The sequence below is a fragment of the Drosophila ananassae genome, chromosome 3L (assembly GCF_017639315.1).
Source record: "Drosophila ananassae strain 14024-0371.13 chromosome 3L, ASM1763931v2, whole genome shotgun sequence".
NCBI lineage: Eukaryota > Metazoa > Arthropoda > Insecta > Diptera > Drosophilidae > Drosophila > Drosophila ananassae.
This window is the reverse complement of record NC_057929.1, coordinates 5,893,444-5,906,151: the sequence shown is the minus strand read 5'-3', so window position 1 is coordinate 5,906,151 and position 12,708 is coordinate 5,893,444. Positions and strand designations below refer to the sequence as shown.

General features: G+C 43.1%; 5 protein-coding genes across 10 annotated transcripts; 3 read left to right on the top strand and 2 right to left on the bottom strand.

Moving 5' to 3' along the window:
* Positions 1–99: 99 nt before the first annotated feature.
* On the bottom strand, positions 100–3,917 carry LOC6495741 (SNF-related serine/threonine-protein kinase). Of its 2 annotated transcripts, XM_014907988.3 has the most exons (9): positions 3,679–3,917; positions 3,167–3,435; positions 2,884–3,102; positions 2,600–2,775; positions 2,167–2,542; positions 1,976–2,101; positions 1,795–1,921; positions 1,067–1,729; positions 100–996 (listed from the first exon to the last, which is right to left on the bottom strand). In XM_014907988.3, the coding sequence occupies exons 2-9, from the start codon at positions 3,370–3,372 to the stop codon at positions 316–318; spliced, it is 2,574 nt and encodes an 857-aa protein (XP_014763474.1). In that variant the 5' UTR covers positions 3,373–3,435; positions 3,679–3,917; the 3' UTR covers positions 100–315. The 2 variants fall into 2 exon arrangements, with proteins under 2 accessions (XP_014763474.1, XP_032307081.1); XM_032451190.2 differs by having other exon boundaries at positions 3,167–3,917.
* A 1,293-nt stretch (positions 3,918–5,210) lies between these two features.
* On the top strand, positions 5,211–6,461 carry LOC6494894 (CCR4-NOT transcription complex subunit 11). Of its 2 annotated transcripts, XM_014907575.3 has the most exons (5): positions 5,251–5,721; positions 5,779–5,918; positions 5,977–6,142; positions 6,201–6,328; positions 6,380–6,461. In XM_014907575.3, exons 1-5 carry the CDS (start codon positions 5,476–5,478, stop codon positions 6,387–6,389), a joined length of 690 nt encoding a protein of 229 aa, XP_014763061.1. In that variant the 5' UTR covers positions 5,251–5,475; the 3' UTR covers positions 6,390–6,461. The 2 variants fall into 2 exon arrangements, with proteins under 2 accessions (XP_001959474.1, XP_014763061.1); XM_001959438.4 differs by having other exon boundaries at positions 5,211–5,721; positions 6,201–6,461.
* LOC6495740 (inner nuclear membrane protein Man1) lies at positions 6,427–8,982 on the bottom strand. Of its 4 annotated transcripts, none has more exons than XM_014907986.3 (2): positions 8,878–8,982; positions 6,427–8,439 (listed from the first exon to the last, which is right to left on the bottom strand). In XM_014907986.3, the coding sequence occupies exon 2, from the start codon at positions 8,426–8,428 to the stop codon at positions 6,485–6,487; it is 1,944 nt and encodes a 647-aa protein (XP_014763472.1). In that variant the 5' UTR covers positions 8,429–8,439; positions 8,878–8,982; the 3' UTR covers positions 6,427–6,484. The 4 variants fall into 4 exon arrangements, with proteins under 4 accessions (XP_014763472.1, XP_014763471.1, XP_014763473.1 ...); XM_014907985.3 differs by having other exon boundaries at positions 8,658–8,923; XM_014907987.3 differs by having other exon boundaries at positions 8,709–8,923.
* Positions 8,983–9,296: 314 nt separating this feature from the next.
* Positions 9,297–11,482, top strand: LOC6494896 (LIM domain-binding protein 2). Its single transcript, XM_001959436.4, has 2 exons — positions 9,297–9,451; positions 9,687–11,482. The coding sequence occupies exon 2, from the start codon at positions 9,722–9,724 to the stop codon at positions 11,453–11,455; it is 1,734 nt and encodes a 577-aa protein (XP_001959472.1). The 5' UTR covers positions 9,297–9,451; positions 9,687–9,721; the 3' UTR covers positions 11,456–11,482.
* Positions 11,483–12,065: 583 nt separating this feature from the next.
* On the top strand, positions 12,066–12,620 carry LOC6494897 (allergen Tha p 1). Its single transcript, XM_001959435.4, has 2 exons — positions 12,066–12,321; positions 12,421–12,620. The coding sequence occupies exons 1-2, from the start codon at positions 12,066–12,068 to the stop codon at positions 12,561–12,563; spliced, it is 399 nt and encodes a 132-aa protein (XP_001959471.2). The 3' UTR covers positions 12,564–12,620.
* Positions 12,621–12,708: the final 88 nt, after the last annotated feature.

Sequence of the window (12,708 nt, the reverse complement as noted above, 5' to 3'; positions counted from 1 at the left end):
CGTACCATAGCTAAATGAATAATAAATCGACACTTTTTAATGCGGCACTTTATATTTGTTTAATGTATTTTCACTAAATATTGCATTGAGTGATTAGACTTACAATTATACATAAATTAATATATTTAGAATAATTTAAGCGTAATATGACGACAGACAAAACAATTACGCTATCACTAAATTTAAATATTCTCGCGCGCTTCTTATATACGGGATATAACTCTTTACGATTTTTAATTAATACATGCATCATATTTTCTACGTAGTTCGCTTAACCAAGTTAGAATGCACTTTGCAATGAAGTAACTGTGTCTATTAAGAAAAATTAATCACGGGAAAATACTTTCCAAGCCGTCGGATTTTCTTCGTGACAAAGCATTTAGCGCCGGAAACGTGTATTGCTTTGGTAAGGCTTTTATCCTCCAAAATCAGATCGATCTTCTCGATTGAGTTTAGATTGTAAATATCTTTTGGTGTTTCGTTGGACTTCCTCTGGTGCTGGCTGTTATTTGAGGCTTTCTGGATGCTGCTGACATGATTGTTATTATTGTGGCTGTTGATGTTTCTACTTAGAATGGTGTGATTAAAATATTGCTCTTGTTGTAACGTGGCTTTGGCTGCATTCAAAGTATTCATAATTTGGTCTGTGGTACTCCCGATGGGGTCCTCGTCGTATTCTTCCTTGGTTTCGGCAAGCGAGAATGTGCTAGTGTTCAGGTTGATTAGAGAGTTCCTCTGATCGATATGTTGGGTGGACGACGATGACGAGGATGGTGCCTCACTTTCCGCGTAGCAACGGTGCCGCATGTCGTACTCCTGAGCCTCTGTGATCCTATCCAGCGATTGACTTTCGCGAATCCGGCGCCTCCTGGTCGAAGAAGTTGCTGTACTATCTCCTTGCTGCTTGTCAGCCTGGGAATGCTTGTCACCATGGTCCTTATGCTGCTTCCGGCATTTTTGTGTATGAGATTTCCTTGTTTCTTCAGATTTGTTTGGCTTAATTATGAAAAATAAATATATGAATTAAAAAATCTACAAAGTATTTAATAATAAGTTGCCAACTCACCTCCTTACACTGTGATTGTCCCTCCTTTTTTCCACTTACAGAGCCTCCTTTGGAAATAAAGTTCGCTGCACTGCTGGCCGAGCCTGGCGGTGGATACAACTGATCCTGCGAGTCGCTTGAGTCGTCGTGCGAGTCCCTCCGATGCATACGGAACCGCACGGGAGTGTCGCCTACGAACTTGTTGATCTTTTTCTTATTGCGCGTCTTGGTGTCATCGTCTGAAGCCTCTGAACTGCTGCAGGACGGTGTTCGGATTTTGTTCAGTTTTGTGCGCCGGTGTGTCAGCACTGGATTTTTGCTGCTGCTTGGCAACGGCTTTAGCTTGCCAATTTCAAGTTCTTTAAGGCCACTTAGCGTGTCCTCGTCAATCTTGGCACTCTTTTCCATCTGCTTTAGCTTCTGGGCCAGTGTAGCGTCTACGGCCACAACGATCTTTGTGCGTGAATTGCTTGCAACTCCAAAACTGGGCACATTCTGACCCTTGTCAGGACCTAATGGCTCTGTTTTTGTTTGCTCTTTAATTGGTCGGCAGAGAATGCCGACGGAGTCAGCTACCCTACGCGGGCATGTCACCACTAGTTCGTTTCCAGTGCCCGAGCATTCGTTAGACGATTCCTCTTCATCCTCCTCCCTCACAATACTGCACTTGCGGCTGCGCTTGTCCTTTTTAATTGATTTACAAATTAATTAGATTTCACGAGGGGAAGAAGGATATGCAATCAACTTACTGGCTTCCCGGCATCGTTGCCAAGATGACCAGCTGATGTCACATTAATGCTGATGGATACAGCCTCCTTGAGAACTTCTGTTGGACTAGGTTTCTCCGGCACAGGCTTGCGGCTCGTTTCACCAGATCTACCAAACCAATAAATTTAGTAATAAAAACGTATATTTAAAAACTTCACTTACTTTAGGCCGGGATCGTTTAATAGCCTCTGCTTTTGGGCCTGTTCTTCTCGCCGCCGGCGTAGTCGAAGTTCCGCCAGCAGAAAATATGTGGCCGTTATGTGATTGTACTTGTTTTTGTCGAGAGCCCTGCAATGACGTCAGCATGGTGAGCCAAAAATACTAATTTAATTTTATCTTTTACCAATACTCACTGCAATATCTCTTCCTTGGACGCAATATTTCCATTTATCATTTTTTGAATGATAAAAGCGTGATCTTCCTCACCCAGCTGCTCTCGGCTAACCAACGGCAGAAAGTGCTCTGTGGTGCCTGATGCATTTGTTGTGCCGTCGGGCTCATCAATGGGTTTCAGCCAGGCAGATGCAGCAATTTCCTCAACGGTGGCCCGCTTCTTCGGATCCCTCACCAACATCGATGCTATAAGATTCCGGCAATCTGTCGACACATGAGACGGCACCGTGTACTTGCAATCCATGATCATTGTGAGGGTTTCCGAGTCATTGGCCTTTTCAAAAGGCGCCTGACCGCATACTAGCATATACAAGATCACTCCCAACGACCAAATGTCTAAAATAAAGATGAATACGTTAACTTTAAGTCAAGAAATAGGAATGATAGACTTACCTACTGCTGGAGCATCGTAGGAGTCACCCAGCAGTATCTCCGGAGCAGAGTAGGCCAGGCTTCCACAAAAGGTCTCCAGTTTTTGGCCAGGCGAAAATTTGTTACTGAACCCGAAGTCGGTTAGCTTGACCAAGCCCAGCTTTTCAAAAAACACCACGTTCTCCGGCTTAAGGTCCCTGGGTGTGCGTGTGGATCGAACCAAAAACAAAACAACAGGTTACGTAAATTAGTGATCGGCGGCATAAAAGGGGCATTATCAGTTTTAGTGGCCAGTGGGACCTCACCTGTGCACCACGTGCAGCTGATGACAGTACGTGATTGCACGTAGGATTTGGCGGAAATATTTCCGGGCCAGTTCCTCGCTTAGCCCGGTATCATGCTTCATTATGTAATCATATAGATCGCCGCCATCCCCGAGCTCTAGCACCAGGTACAGCTTGGTCTGAGTGTCGATAACCTCATAGAGACGAACGACATTTGGATGCTGTACAAGCTTCATGCATCTAAAAGAAGATTAGGATAGAATTAAATACAGACTGAGAAGGACAATTAGGATCAGAAGCTTACCGCACTTCCTGGAATAGATGCGCCTTGGAGACGTCATCCAATTTGGTCTTATCTACCACTTTGACGGCCACCTTGGCGCCGGTAAAGACGTGTCGAGCCAACTTAACCACAGCAAAGTGTCCCGATCCGAGGGTCTCCTCCAAGTCGTAGAGTCCGGCTATTTTCCCGTCGCACACCCCACCAACGGGCTGCGTCTCCAGCGTCATGATCACTCCTCTGTGGCTCCTTGGCACGCTTCCAACCGCGAAACTACCCGATTTTAGCTAAAACTATAATTATAGTATTTTAGCGTTTCGGAATGGGAACAAGTGCTTGTTAAGTGCTGCTTTCGAGCGAAGATTCATGTAATAGTCCGGCAATGGGGTGTGTTCCCATTTAACGAATTGCCAATGAAACTGGTCGGTGTGCCAAATATATCATTGATTTCGGATATCCTTTTATTTTTAACTTCGCACTGCAGGAATCGGTTTAAAGGCACGGCTATTACACAAGGGGGAAGGCAGGGCTGTTACCGTTTTACAGCGGATGCGGAGTCTTCTATCCGCCAGCAGCCGATGAACAAAAACTACGATGCGCGACCCATTGCGCGCTTTTGGCGATAATACCTGCCGTCTCACTGGGCGCTCGAATGTCTCGCACTAAATACTTGGCCCTTATCACACATGAAAATGGTTACTTTAACTTTTGTATACACATTTTCGTCCAATATATTGATTAGTGTTGGGAAGGGCAATCAACGAAGTTCGGCCGCTGTTACAACACTAAATTTTAGTGTTAGTAGCCACATGCATAGTGGGACAAACTAAATATGCAACGCACAAACTAAAACTTGGCCAAGATATGGGCTTGGATTGGGGCAAAAGTGGACATCCTGGATTATACAAGGGGGTCCATCAGAAAAAATCGATAAATGGGGATCGAAAATTTTGTTTCGAGATTTTGATGCAGATTGAAGGGGAATGGACCTACAAATCGATTAAGGTACTCCACTCAAGGATCGGATGAGAATTGGCCAAGATATGGGCTTGGATTGGGGCAAAAGTGGACATCCTGGATTTTACAAGGGGGTCCATCAGAAAAAATCGAAAAATGGGGATCGAAAATTTTGTTTCGAGATTTTGATGCAGATTGAAGGGGAATGGAACTACAAATCGATTAAGGTACTCCGCTCAAGGATCGGATGAGAATTGGACAAGATATGGGCTTGGATTGGGGCAAAAGTGGACATCCTGGATTTTACAAGGGGGTCCATCAGAAAAAATCGAAAAATGGGGATCGAAAATTTTGTTTCGAGATTTTGATGCAGATTGAAGGGGAATGGAAGTACAAATCGATTAAGGTACTCCGCTCAAGGATCGGATGAGAATTGACCAAGATATGGGCTTGGATTGGGGCAAAAGTGGACATCCTGGATTTTACAAGGGGGTCCATCAGAAAAAATCGAAAAATGGGGATCGAAAATTTTGTTTCGAGATTTTGATGCAGATTGAAGGGGAATGGAACTACAAATCGATTAAGGTACTCCGCTCAAGGATCGGATGAGAATTGGACAAGATATGGGCTTGGATTGGGGCAAAAGTGGACATCCTGGATTTTACAAGGGGGTCCATCAGAAAAAATCGAAAAATGGGGATCGAAAATTTTGTTTCGAGATTTTGATGCAGATTGAAGGGGAATGGACCTACAAATCGATTAAGGTACTCCGCTCAAGGATCGGATGAGAATTGGCCAAGATATGGGCTTGGATTGGGGCAAAAGTGGAAATCCTGGATTTCACAAGGGGGTCCATCAGAAAAAATCGAAAAATGGGGATCGAAAATTTTGTTTCCAGATTTTGATGCAAATTAAACGGCAATGGAACTACAAATCGATTAAGGTACTCCGCTTAAGGATCGGATGAGAATTGGCCAAGATATGGGCTTGGATTGGGGCAAAAGTGGACATCCTGGATTTTACAAGGGGGTGCATCAGAAAAAATTGAAAAATATGGATCCAAAATTGAAATCTAGGACCCTAGAAAATTTCAAAAAAATATTTTTACGCTACGAATAGTTTAAATTTTAATAAATCGTTATTCAAATTATATAAAATTATCAGATTCATCGATAACACATACCAGCTGTTATCTATTTGCACATACCGATGGAATTTTCCAACACTACTATGTGGACACATACTGCTTTACAAAAGAAAACATCGAAGAACTCAAGAAAATCTGAATTAATTTAATATAGGCATATAAATACCCTATAAAATAAGCAAATCTATGAAGTCTTACATCTGACAACCTAAATTCAAAAGACGCCAACATGTTCCTCTCCATCGCCCCGCCTTTAATGGATTTCGAAGACGAATTGCTGTGGATAAATCAGTCAAATAGCGAAAAACTGGAAATACTCTACGACAAATCGAACTATGTGACGCCCAATACAAAACATTTGATTGAACAAGCTTTCCTTCAACCCTTGAGTCTCCAGGATCAGCAAATCCTGTTCGACGATTTGTTAAAACAGAATACGGACATTGCTCACCAATATGGGTTGACACCTGCCAAGGTGGGTACATAATGCTACAGAATAAATATAATAGTTATTAAATAATTTGACTTTCAGCTGCCTCTTCTGGTGGAAAACAATCCCTTGATTTCTATTGAAATTCTTCTAAGACTGATGATGACATCCGACATAACAGAGTATTTTAACATACTGGTTAATATGGACATAACTTTGCACTCAATGGAAGTGGTTAACCGGTAGGAAACATGATACATTCCATGTAAACCATTGCCCAATAATGTTCTTATTTTTTAGGCTTACTACTTCAGGTCCTCTGCCCACGGAGTTTATCCATTTGTACATTAGCAATTGCATCTCGACCTGTGAAACTGTAAAGGACAAATACATGCAATCCCGGCTGGTTCGACTTGTTTGTGTATTTCTTCAATCCCTTATTCGAAATAAGATTGTTAATGTCAAGGTGAGGCACAACACAATTGGATGTTAACTATATCAAGCATAAAAATGTATATTTTTAGGAACTTTTCATTGAAATCGAAGCGTTTTGCGTGGGATTTAGCAAAATAAAAGAAGCCGCCGCCCTCTACCGTCTCATTAAGCACCTGGAAACCGGGGAAAGTGCTTTGTCTTCGAACTCGTTAGCAAAGTAACAACGTCCTTGTTTCGTTTCAAACTACTATTAACTGTTTGATTGCAGACAAATATAGACCATTTCGCCATTCGTAAAGAAAAACACCAATTGGATACAATTAAAAACAAATTCGCATTTAATAACTTAAGTATCTAGTGTAGAGTGTGGTTTTTATGAGTGAGTGTTGGTTGCCTCGCTGGGATGGAAGTAAATTTGATCGGTCGAGGGCACGGGGAAACGGCTAAGATAGCGTTCAAGTCTTAAGAATTTTATAGAAATCAGGCGCTTGTCGAACCACCAGCCGTTAATTTCGTTGTGAATCATGCCGGCGTCTTCCTCGCTAGCGCACCGTATGTAGACGCAGCAGGACTGGATATCCAATTGCACGTCGCAGATCTTACAACGCGGCCCAACCTTCTCTATGATGGACTCGACGATCGACTGCTTCAGGTTAGCTTGGTTGATTTCAGAGGAATCAAACATGTGCCTGATCTTCAGGCAGGGCGTCGGTGGGTTGGCGATCTTGTTGGAGTTGTCGAATGCGGGACTCTGCCATTTCTTTACCAGACCGGCATCTTTTTTGTCCAGGTTCCTGTTCCAAGCAATCGTACGCAGTGCCTTCCCGTCCCGATTAACCATTCCAAACAAGACGCGGCTGTCGTTTTTCTCCAACTGTTTCAGCGCCTTGTTCCACGCAGTTAAATGCTTAGAACGTTTCTTCGCTGGCACGAATTTTTCCTGAAGCTGGGATATGATCACCTCGGGGCTTTCGGATTGGGAACTATGGTAGATCAGTTCGTTAATTATATCCTTTGTGAATTGGTCGACCGCCATAAGAGCTTCCTTTTGCTTGACGCGGTAGAGTACCACTGCAAAGTAAACGAGGAGGAATCCCAATACTACCAAAAATATCGTACCAATAAGGGTAAAAAAACGTGTAACTTTCTTGAGAACAATGCACTTAAGTGGCAGACTGGGTTCAGAGAGTTCAAAGTATGGATCCTGACCTAGAGAGTTGGATGAGTCTACAAGTTGAATCATCCACTGTGGGTTTTCGGCGATTAGGTACTTTGTGGCCAACAGATTGCTTTGCAAATTGGCACTGTTGCCTTTTGAGTTGCTCAATAATTCCCTGACAAACTCATTTACTTCCAATGTGGGTGACAAGCTGGGGTCCTTGCAGTGATGTAGCCGGGCCCTTTCGTTCAGATGCTTGATGAGCTCCTCACTCATGTCCAAAGCATTTTTAAGAGAATCCTTTCCTATGCAGTTCGATCTTTCATTGGCCAATTGTACATCGTTCGGGTTGCACAACGTGTATTTAAGCACGGCCTTATCGATGGGACTCTGCTCGAACCTCTTGCTTACATATAGGACCGTGATTATTGTCAAGAAAATTAAGAAAAGTGAAATAAGCACTTGTGGTATTACAGATTGTCGGATGTCGGGGTTTTTAAAGAACTGTTTCAGATCTGACAAGGCGAACCGATTAAGTCTACCACCTCTCTGGGGCACTCGTGATCCTTGAGTTGTAAGTGGAACTTTGGAGTTGAATTTTCGCTGAATCGTTGCGTCGCGAAAACTGAGCAGCCGGTTGACAACACCGCCATCGGAGAGTTTGACTTTGCTGCTCGGCTTACCGTAGTTATTCGAAGTGTCGATCGAGTAGGGCATGGAGCATTGTTGCCGGTATTTTCCATTCAGGCTCAGGGAGTGGGGTGAGCAGTCGCCGTCGTAATTGGATGCTACCACAGGTGGTGGGGCGTACATTTTCGAAGCCGATAGATGGAGTGGGCTAGAGTCGCACTCGTCGAAGCTACGCTGACTGAAGACCAAGGATGTGCGACTTAGTTCGGCATCGTTGTTGTTCTCCACACCGTTTGAAAATCCAGAATATTGGGGATATTGATAGGCAGGCGCTTCCTGCTGGTCCTTTGAGTACAACACGTACTTGTTGCTCTTTCTTTTCCTCTTATCAGCTACTGTGTGTTTCCGCAGCTTCTCAATAAGAACTGCCCGGGTTGTTTCGGTCACCGGCGTGTTGGGGAAGCCGCTCTGGATCAGTTTCCTGTGCAATTCCAAGTCGCTAAGACTGTTTAAGCTCTCGGTTGACATCTTTGCTTGCTCTGAAAAGGGAATGCCAATTAGTTTCGTTTAGAACGCATACATTTTAACGCACACGCATGTACACAGGAATGTCGACAGATGTACATATATAAGTGCATATAGAACACATTTTCGCAAGTTCTTGAAATTTAAACTAGATTTCCTTTACTAAAGTTAGTAAAGGCAATTAATATCAATGATTGGTGGCCGAAAGTGCCTCAAACATGTTGAAATATACCAAATATTGACAAACGTGCGAACTTAAAAATGCCGTTTACAGATAACATACATTCACAAATACACTGATACAAAAACGTTCAACAAGTGAGTGCATCACTTTTTGTCCAATGTGCAATTATCTGATAATCGCATTAATATAAAATATAAACTACTTCTTTTTAAGCAACAGAACGGTGTTAAACAATCATATTTTGATTACAAATTTATACGGCACATACTAAATTATTAAGTCAAGGGCGCGGCGCCATCTGGGTTGGAACGAAGCTGCAATGGAACACAAAACACTACTATCTCTCACGACCCATCGATTTTTTGAATATATTTTGTTATGGTATTTATTATGTTTATCAAACAAACAATAATATAAATTTTAGGTTTTAGATTCTAAAATAACAATAAATAAATTCCTCATAAAAGATTAAAAAAATATTAAATAAAAAATACCAAAACAAAAAGTTTCGGAATTTTATTATGTAACTAGGAAGCCTAACATAATTATGAAACATAATTATATTCTTTAAAAATGTCAAATTCTCATGTAATTATTTATAATTTACATTTATTAATTTATTTGAAGTTTTAAAAATAATCGAATAAAGCCGGTGGTCTTCGTGTTCCTTCTCAACTCGTTCCCCGATATACAGAAACCTGTCGTCTGCGTGCCATTTTTATCGAAATTGGCTATTTGGAAAGCAAAACTATCGGTGGAGGCCAATCAGTTTTCTTAAATTGTAGATACATTTATATGTGTTTGTGCTTTAAGAATTGAAATATTGTATGCCTTTTGCAAAGGTGCGTATTCGGGAATTAGTTGTTCACATTTGGGAGAGCGCCTTGGGGCCTTCCAACCACTTTTCTCCCCGATGCGAATCGGTCGAAGAAAAGTGTGTGTGTGTACACACATATTTTGTAAATGCAGTTGGACATACAGACAAGTGCATACATACGTACAGGCTCATAAATACACCAAGCTGCCTTAAATAATACGATGCGCCTAATGCATTTGCCCATTTGATTCTATTTGCAGGCTGACGCGAATGCCCGAAACCATTTACCACAGGCATGAATCGTAGGGGTTTGAACAGTGGCAATACGATGACTTCTCAACCAAACATTGACGACGGCAGCTGGAAAGCGGTGTCCGAGGGCGGCTCTATGCTCCCAGCGGCGAACTCGGCGGCGCTTAATCCGGACGGCAGCAACCAAGGCGGATTTCCGCAAGGCGGCCTGCCCTACAACTCTGGCGGCAATCCTTATCCGCCAGCAGGCCAGTCCTCGCCGGCGGGAAACCAGTCGATAGTGTTCCAGAACACCAACCAGCCTGGCTCGAACACACCTCAGTATACCTCCTCACCCGCACCCTCGGGCTCATCGACACCCGGACCCGTTGGCGCGCAAAACATTCCTGGCAACTATCCGCAATCCTCAACGGCGGGAAACTTCAACGGACCCGTGGGCGGTCCCTTTGGATCGCCATCATCGGGATTGGGCCAGTTCAGCCGGCCAGCCAGCTCCGGTACACCCTTCAACAGCGGGCAGGGAGGTCACTTCTCATCACCCACGGTTTTTGGTGTTGGCGGGCAGTTTAATCCCATGCCACCGGCGTCGCCCTTTGGTCATGGAGGAAATCATCCGATGATGGGTGGCCCACAGCAAATGGAGCGAATCGACCAGGGCTTCAGAAGGCACAACTCCTATTTCAGTCATACCGAGCACCGAGTCTTCGAACTGAACAAGCGGCTGCAGCAACGCAACGAGGAGAGCGACAACTGTTGGTGGGACTCATTTACCACGGAGTTCTTCGAGGACGACGCCCGGCTGACGATTCTTTTCTGCCTAGAAGACGGACCCAAGCGGTACACGATCGGGCGCACGCTAATCCCGCGCTTTTTCCGCAGTATCTACGAGGGAGGCGTCTCCGACCTGTACTTTCAGCTGAAGCATGCCAAGGAGTCGTTCCACAACACGTCCATCACGCTGGACTGCGACCAGTGCACGGTCATAACGCAGCACGGCAAGCCGTTTTTCACGAAAGTTTGCGCCGACGCAAGACTGATCCTGGAGTTTATGTACGATGACTACATGCGCATCAAGTCGTGGCACATGACCATCAAGGGCCATAGGGAGCTGATTCCCAGGTCTGTGATCGGAACCTCTCTACCGCCCGATCCGATGCTTCTGGACCAGATAACCAAGAACATCACGAGAGCCGGAATCACCAATTCCACGCTCAACTATCTCCGCCTGTGCGTCATTCTCGAGCCCATGCAAGAGCTGATGTCGCGGCACAAGGCCTATGCTTTGAGTCCACGGGATTGCCTAAAGACGACACTTTTCCAAAAGTGGCAGCGCATGGTGGCTCCGCCCGGCAAGAAGGATCCCCAGCGGCCGCCTAACAAAAGACGCAAAAGGAAAGGTTCAAATTCGGGTGGCGGAACCAATGCAAACACCCCGCCTGTGACGAACCAGAAACGATCCCCCTCCGGTCCGAGTTTTTCCCTCTCCTCGCAAGACGTGATGGTAGTGGGTGAGCCCACGTTAATGGGTGGTGAGTTCGGCGAGGAGGACGAACGGCTGATCACCCGGTTAGAGAACACGCAGTACGATGGAACCAATGCAGTGGAGCACGATAATCATACCGGCTTTGGGCACGCCGACTCGCCCATCTCCGGCTCGAATCCGTGGAGTATTGACCGGGCGGGAGCTATTCCTGCCAGCCCTGGGAACGGAGCTGCGCCGCAGAACAACGCGAATATATCTGATATAGACAAAAAGAGCCCCATTGTATCGCAATAGAAATTAATAAAACATAATATTTCGCTATATTGTCAAATGTATTTTCATACTTGCATGTAAAAATATTTAATAAAGCTTTCAAGTTTTAGGAAATGTATATAAGACATACATACAAACTATAAATACTATATAATTGTAATTTAAGTCTGTCATATTCTACAAACTTACGATTATAAAATGTAGTGTAGGAAATCTTCTATTCTATTCTGTTCTGTCTTAACTGTCTTGCAAATTACTTGATGAGTTGTTTTAGTAAAACCATAAATTTTGAGAACAATGCAAGTTTTATTGAAAGCTGTTTCAAGGTTCTTATTTTTATATGATGGTGATTACATTCATTTTTCAGGATATTGAAAGGGATATTTAATTTATTGATATAATATATTCCAATGACTAAAAAAAAGTATCCTTACTTTCATTTTTGAAATTCTTAAATGTTAAAATGAAATAAAAAGAAAAAAACAAACAAGCAATGTAGAATCTAAAGATTTTATAGAATTTCTAAATAATTGAAATCATCGTATCTTTAAGCGAAATCCATTTCAATCTATATGTAATCATGAAAGTGTGATTTTCGAAGCTAAGCTCCTTTGCGCATGCACGAATATCCATGAGATACACAGTTTCTGTTCCACATTCAGTTATACAGTCGCGCGTTGAAGAAGGAGTGATGCTATTTTTAAATAAAAACCGAGCGCTTTCGTTGGTCCTTAATTTTATTTTCTTAATCATTCTTATTTCCTCTAATGCCCAAGCCGATGAAAGAAACATAAATAAGCTGCTGAACAATCAGGTCGTGGTCAGTCGCCAAATTATGTGCATTCTTGGCAAGAGCGAGTGCGACCAATTGGGACTTCAACTGAAAGGTATGATAAAAATAAAAGCAACTCCTTTTTCTTTTCGAATAATGCAAAAATTATAAATATATTTATAAACTAATTAATGCAATAACATATTTCTTTCAGCGGCACTTCCGGAAGTCATAACCAGAAAATGCAGAAACTGCTCGCCCCAACAGGCCCAAAAGGCGCAAAAGCTGACCACCTTTTTACAAACAAGATATCCGGATGTTTGGGCTATGCTCCTACGAAAGTACGACAGTGCCTAAACATGGCAATTAAATGTTCTCATACATCGAAAATAATAAAATAGTCTCACCATCTTAGTGGATAATGTCTTTTTGTTTCTGAGGGTCTTCAAACTAAAATTAAATGAACCTATCCAATAGAATACCCACCCACATCCAACGCATA

Coding starts and splice junctions, on each gene's coding strand:
- LOC6495740 (XM_014907985.3), bottom strand. CDS start 8,706: ATGTTATCTGTAAACGGCATTTTTAAGTTCGCACGTTTGTCAATATTT. Junction 8,440..8,657: donor CGCACGTTTGTCAATATTTG/GTATATTTCAAC, acceptor TTCCCTTTTCAG/AGCAAGCAAAGATGTCAACC.
- LOC6494896 (XM_001959436.4), top strand. CDS start 9,722: ATGAATCGTAGGGGTTTGAACAGTGGCAATACGATGACTTCTCAACCA.
- LOC6494897 (XM_001959435.4), top strand. CDS start 12,066: ATGAGATACACAGTTTCTGTTCCACATTCAGTTATACAGTCGCGCGTT. Junction 12,322..12,420: donor ATTGGGACTTCAACTGAAAG/GTATGATAAAAA, acceptor TATTTCTTTCAG/CGGCACTTCCGGAAGTCATA.
- LOC6494894 (XM_014907575.3), top strand. CDS start 5,476: ATGTTCCTCTCCATCGCCCCGCCTTTAATGGATTTCGAAGACGAATTG. Junction 5,919..5,976: donor TCAATGGAAGTGGTTAACCG/GTAGGAAACATG, acceptor CTTATTTTTTAG/GCTTACTACTTCAGGTCCTC. Junction 6,143..6,200: donor ATAAGATTGTTAATGTCAAG/GTGAGGCACAAC, acceptor GTATATTTTTAG/GAACTTTTCATTGAAATCGA.
- LOC6495741 (XM_032451190.2), bottom strand. CDS start 3,372: ATGACGCTGGAGACGCAGCCCGTTGGTGGGGTGTGCGACGGGAAAATA. Junction 2,776..2,883: donor CAGCTGCACGTGGTGCACAG/GTGAGGTCCCAC, acceptor ACGCACACCCAG/GGACCTTAAGCCGGAGAACG. Junction 997..1,066: donor GACAATCACAGTGTAAGGAG/GTGAGTTGGCAA, acceptor TTCATAATTAAG/CCAAACAAATCTGAAGAAAC.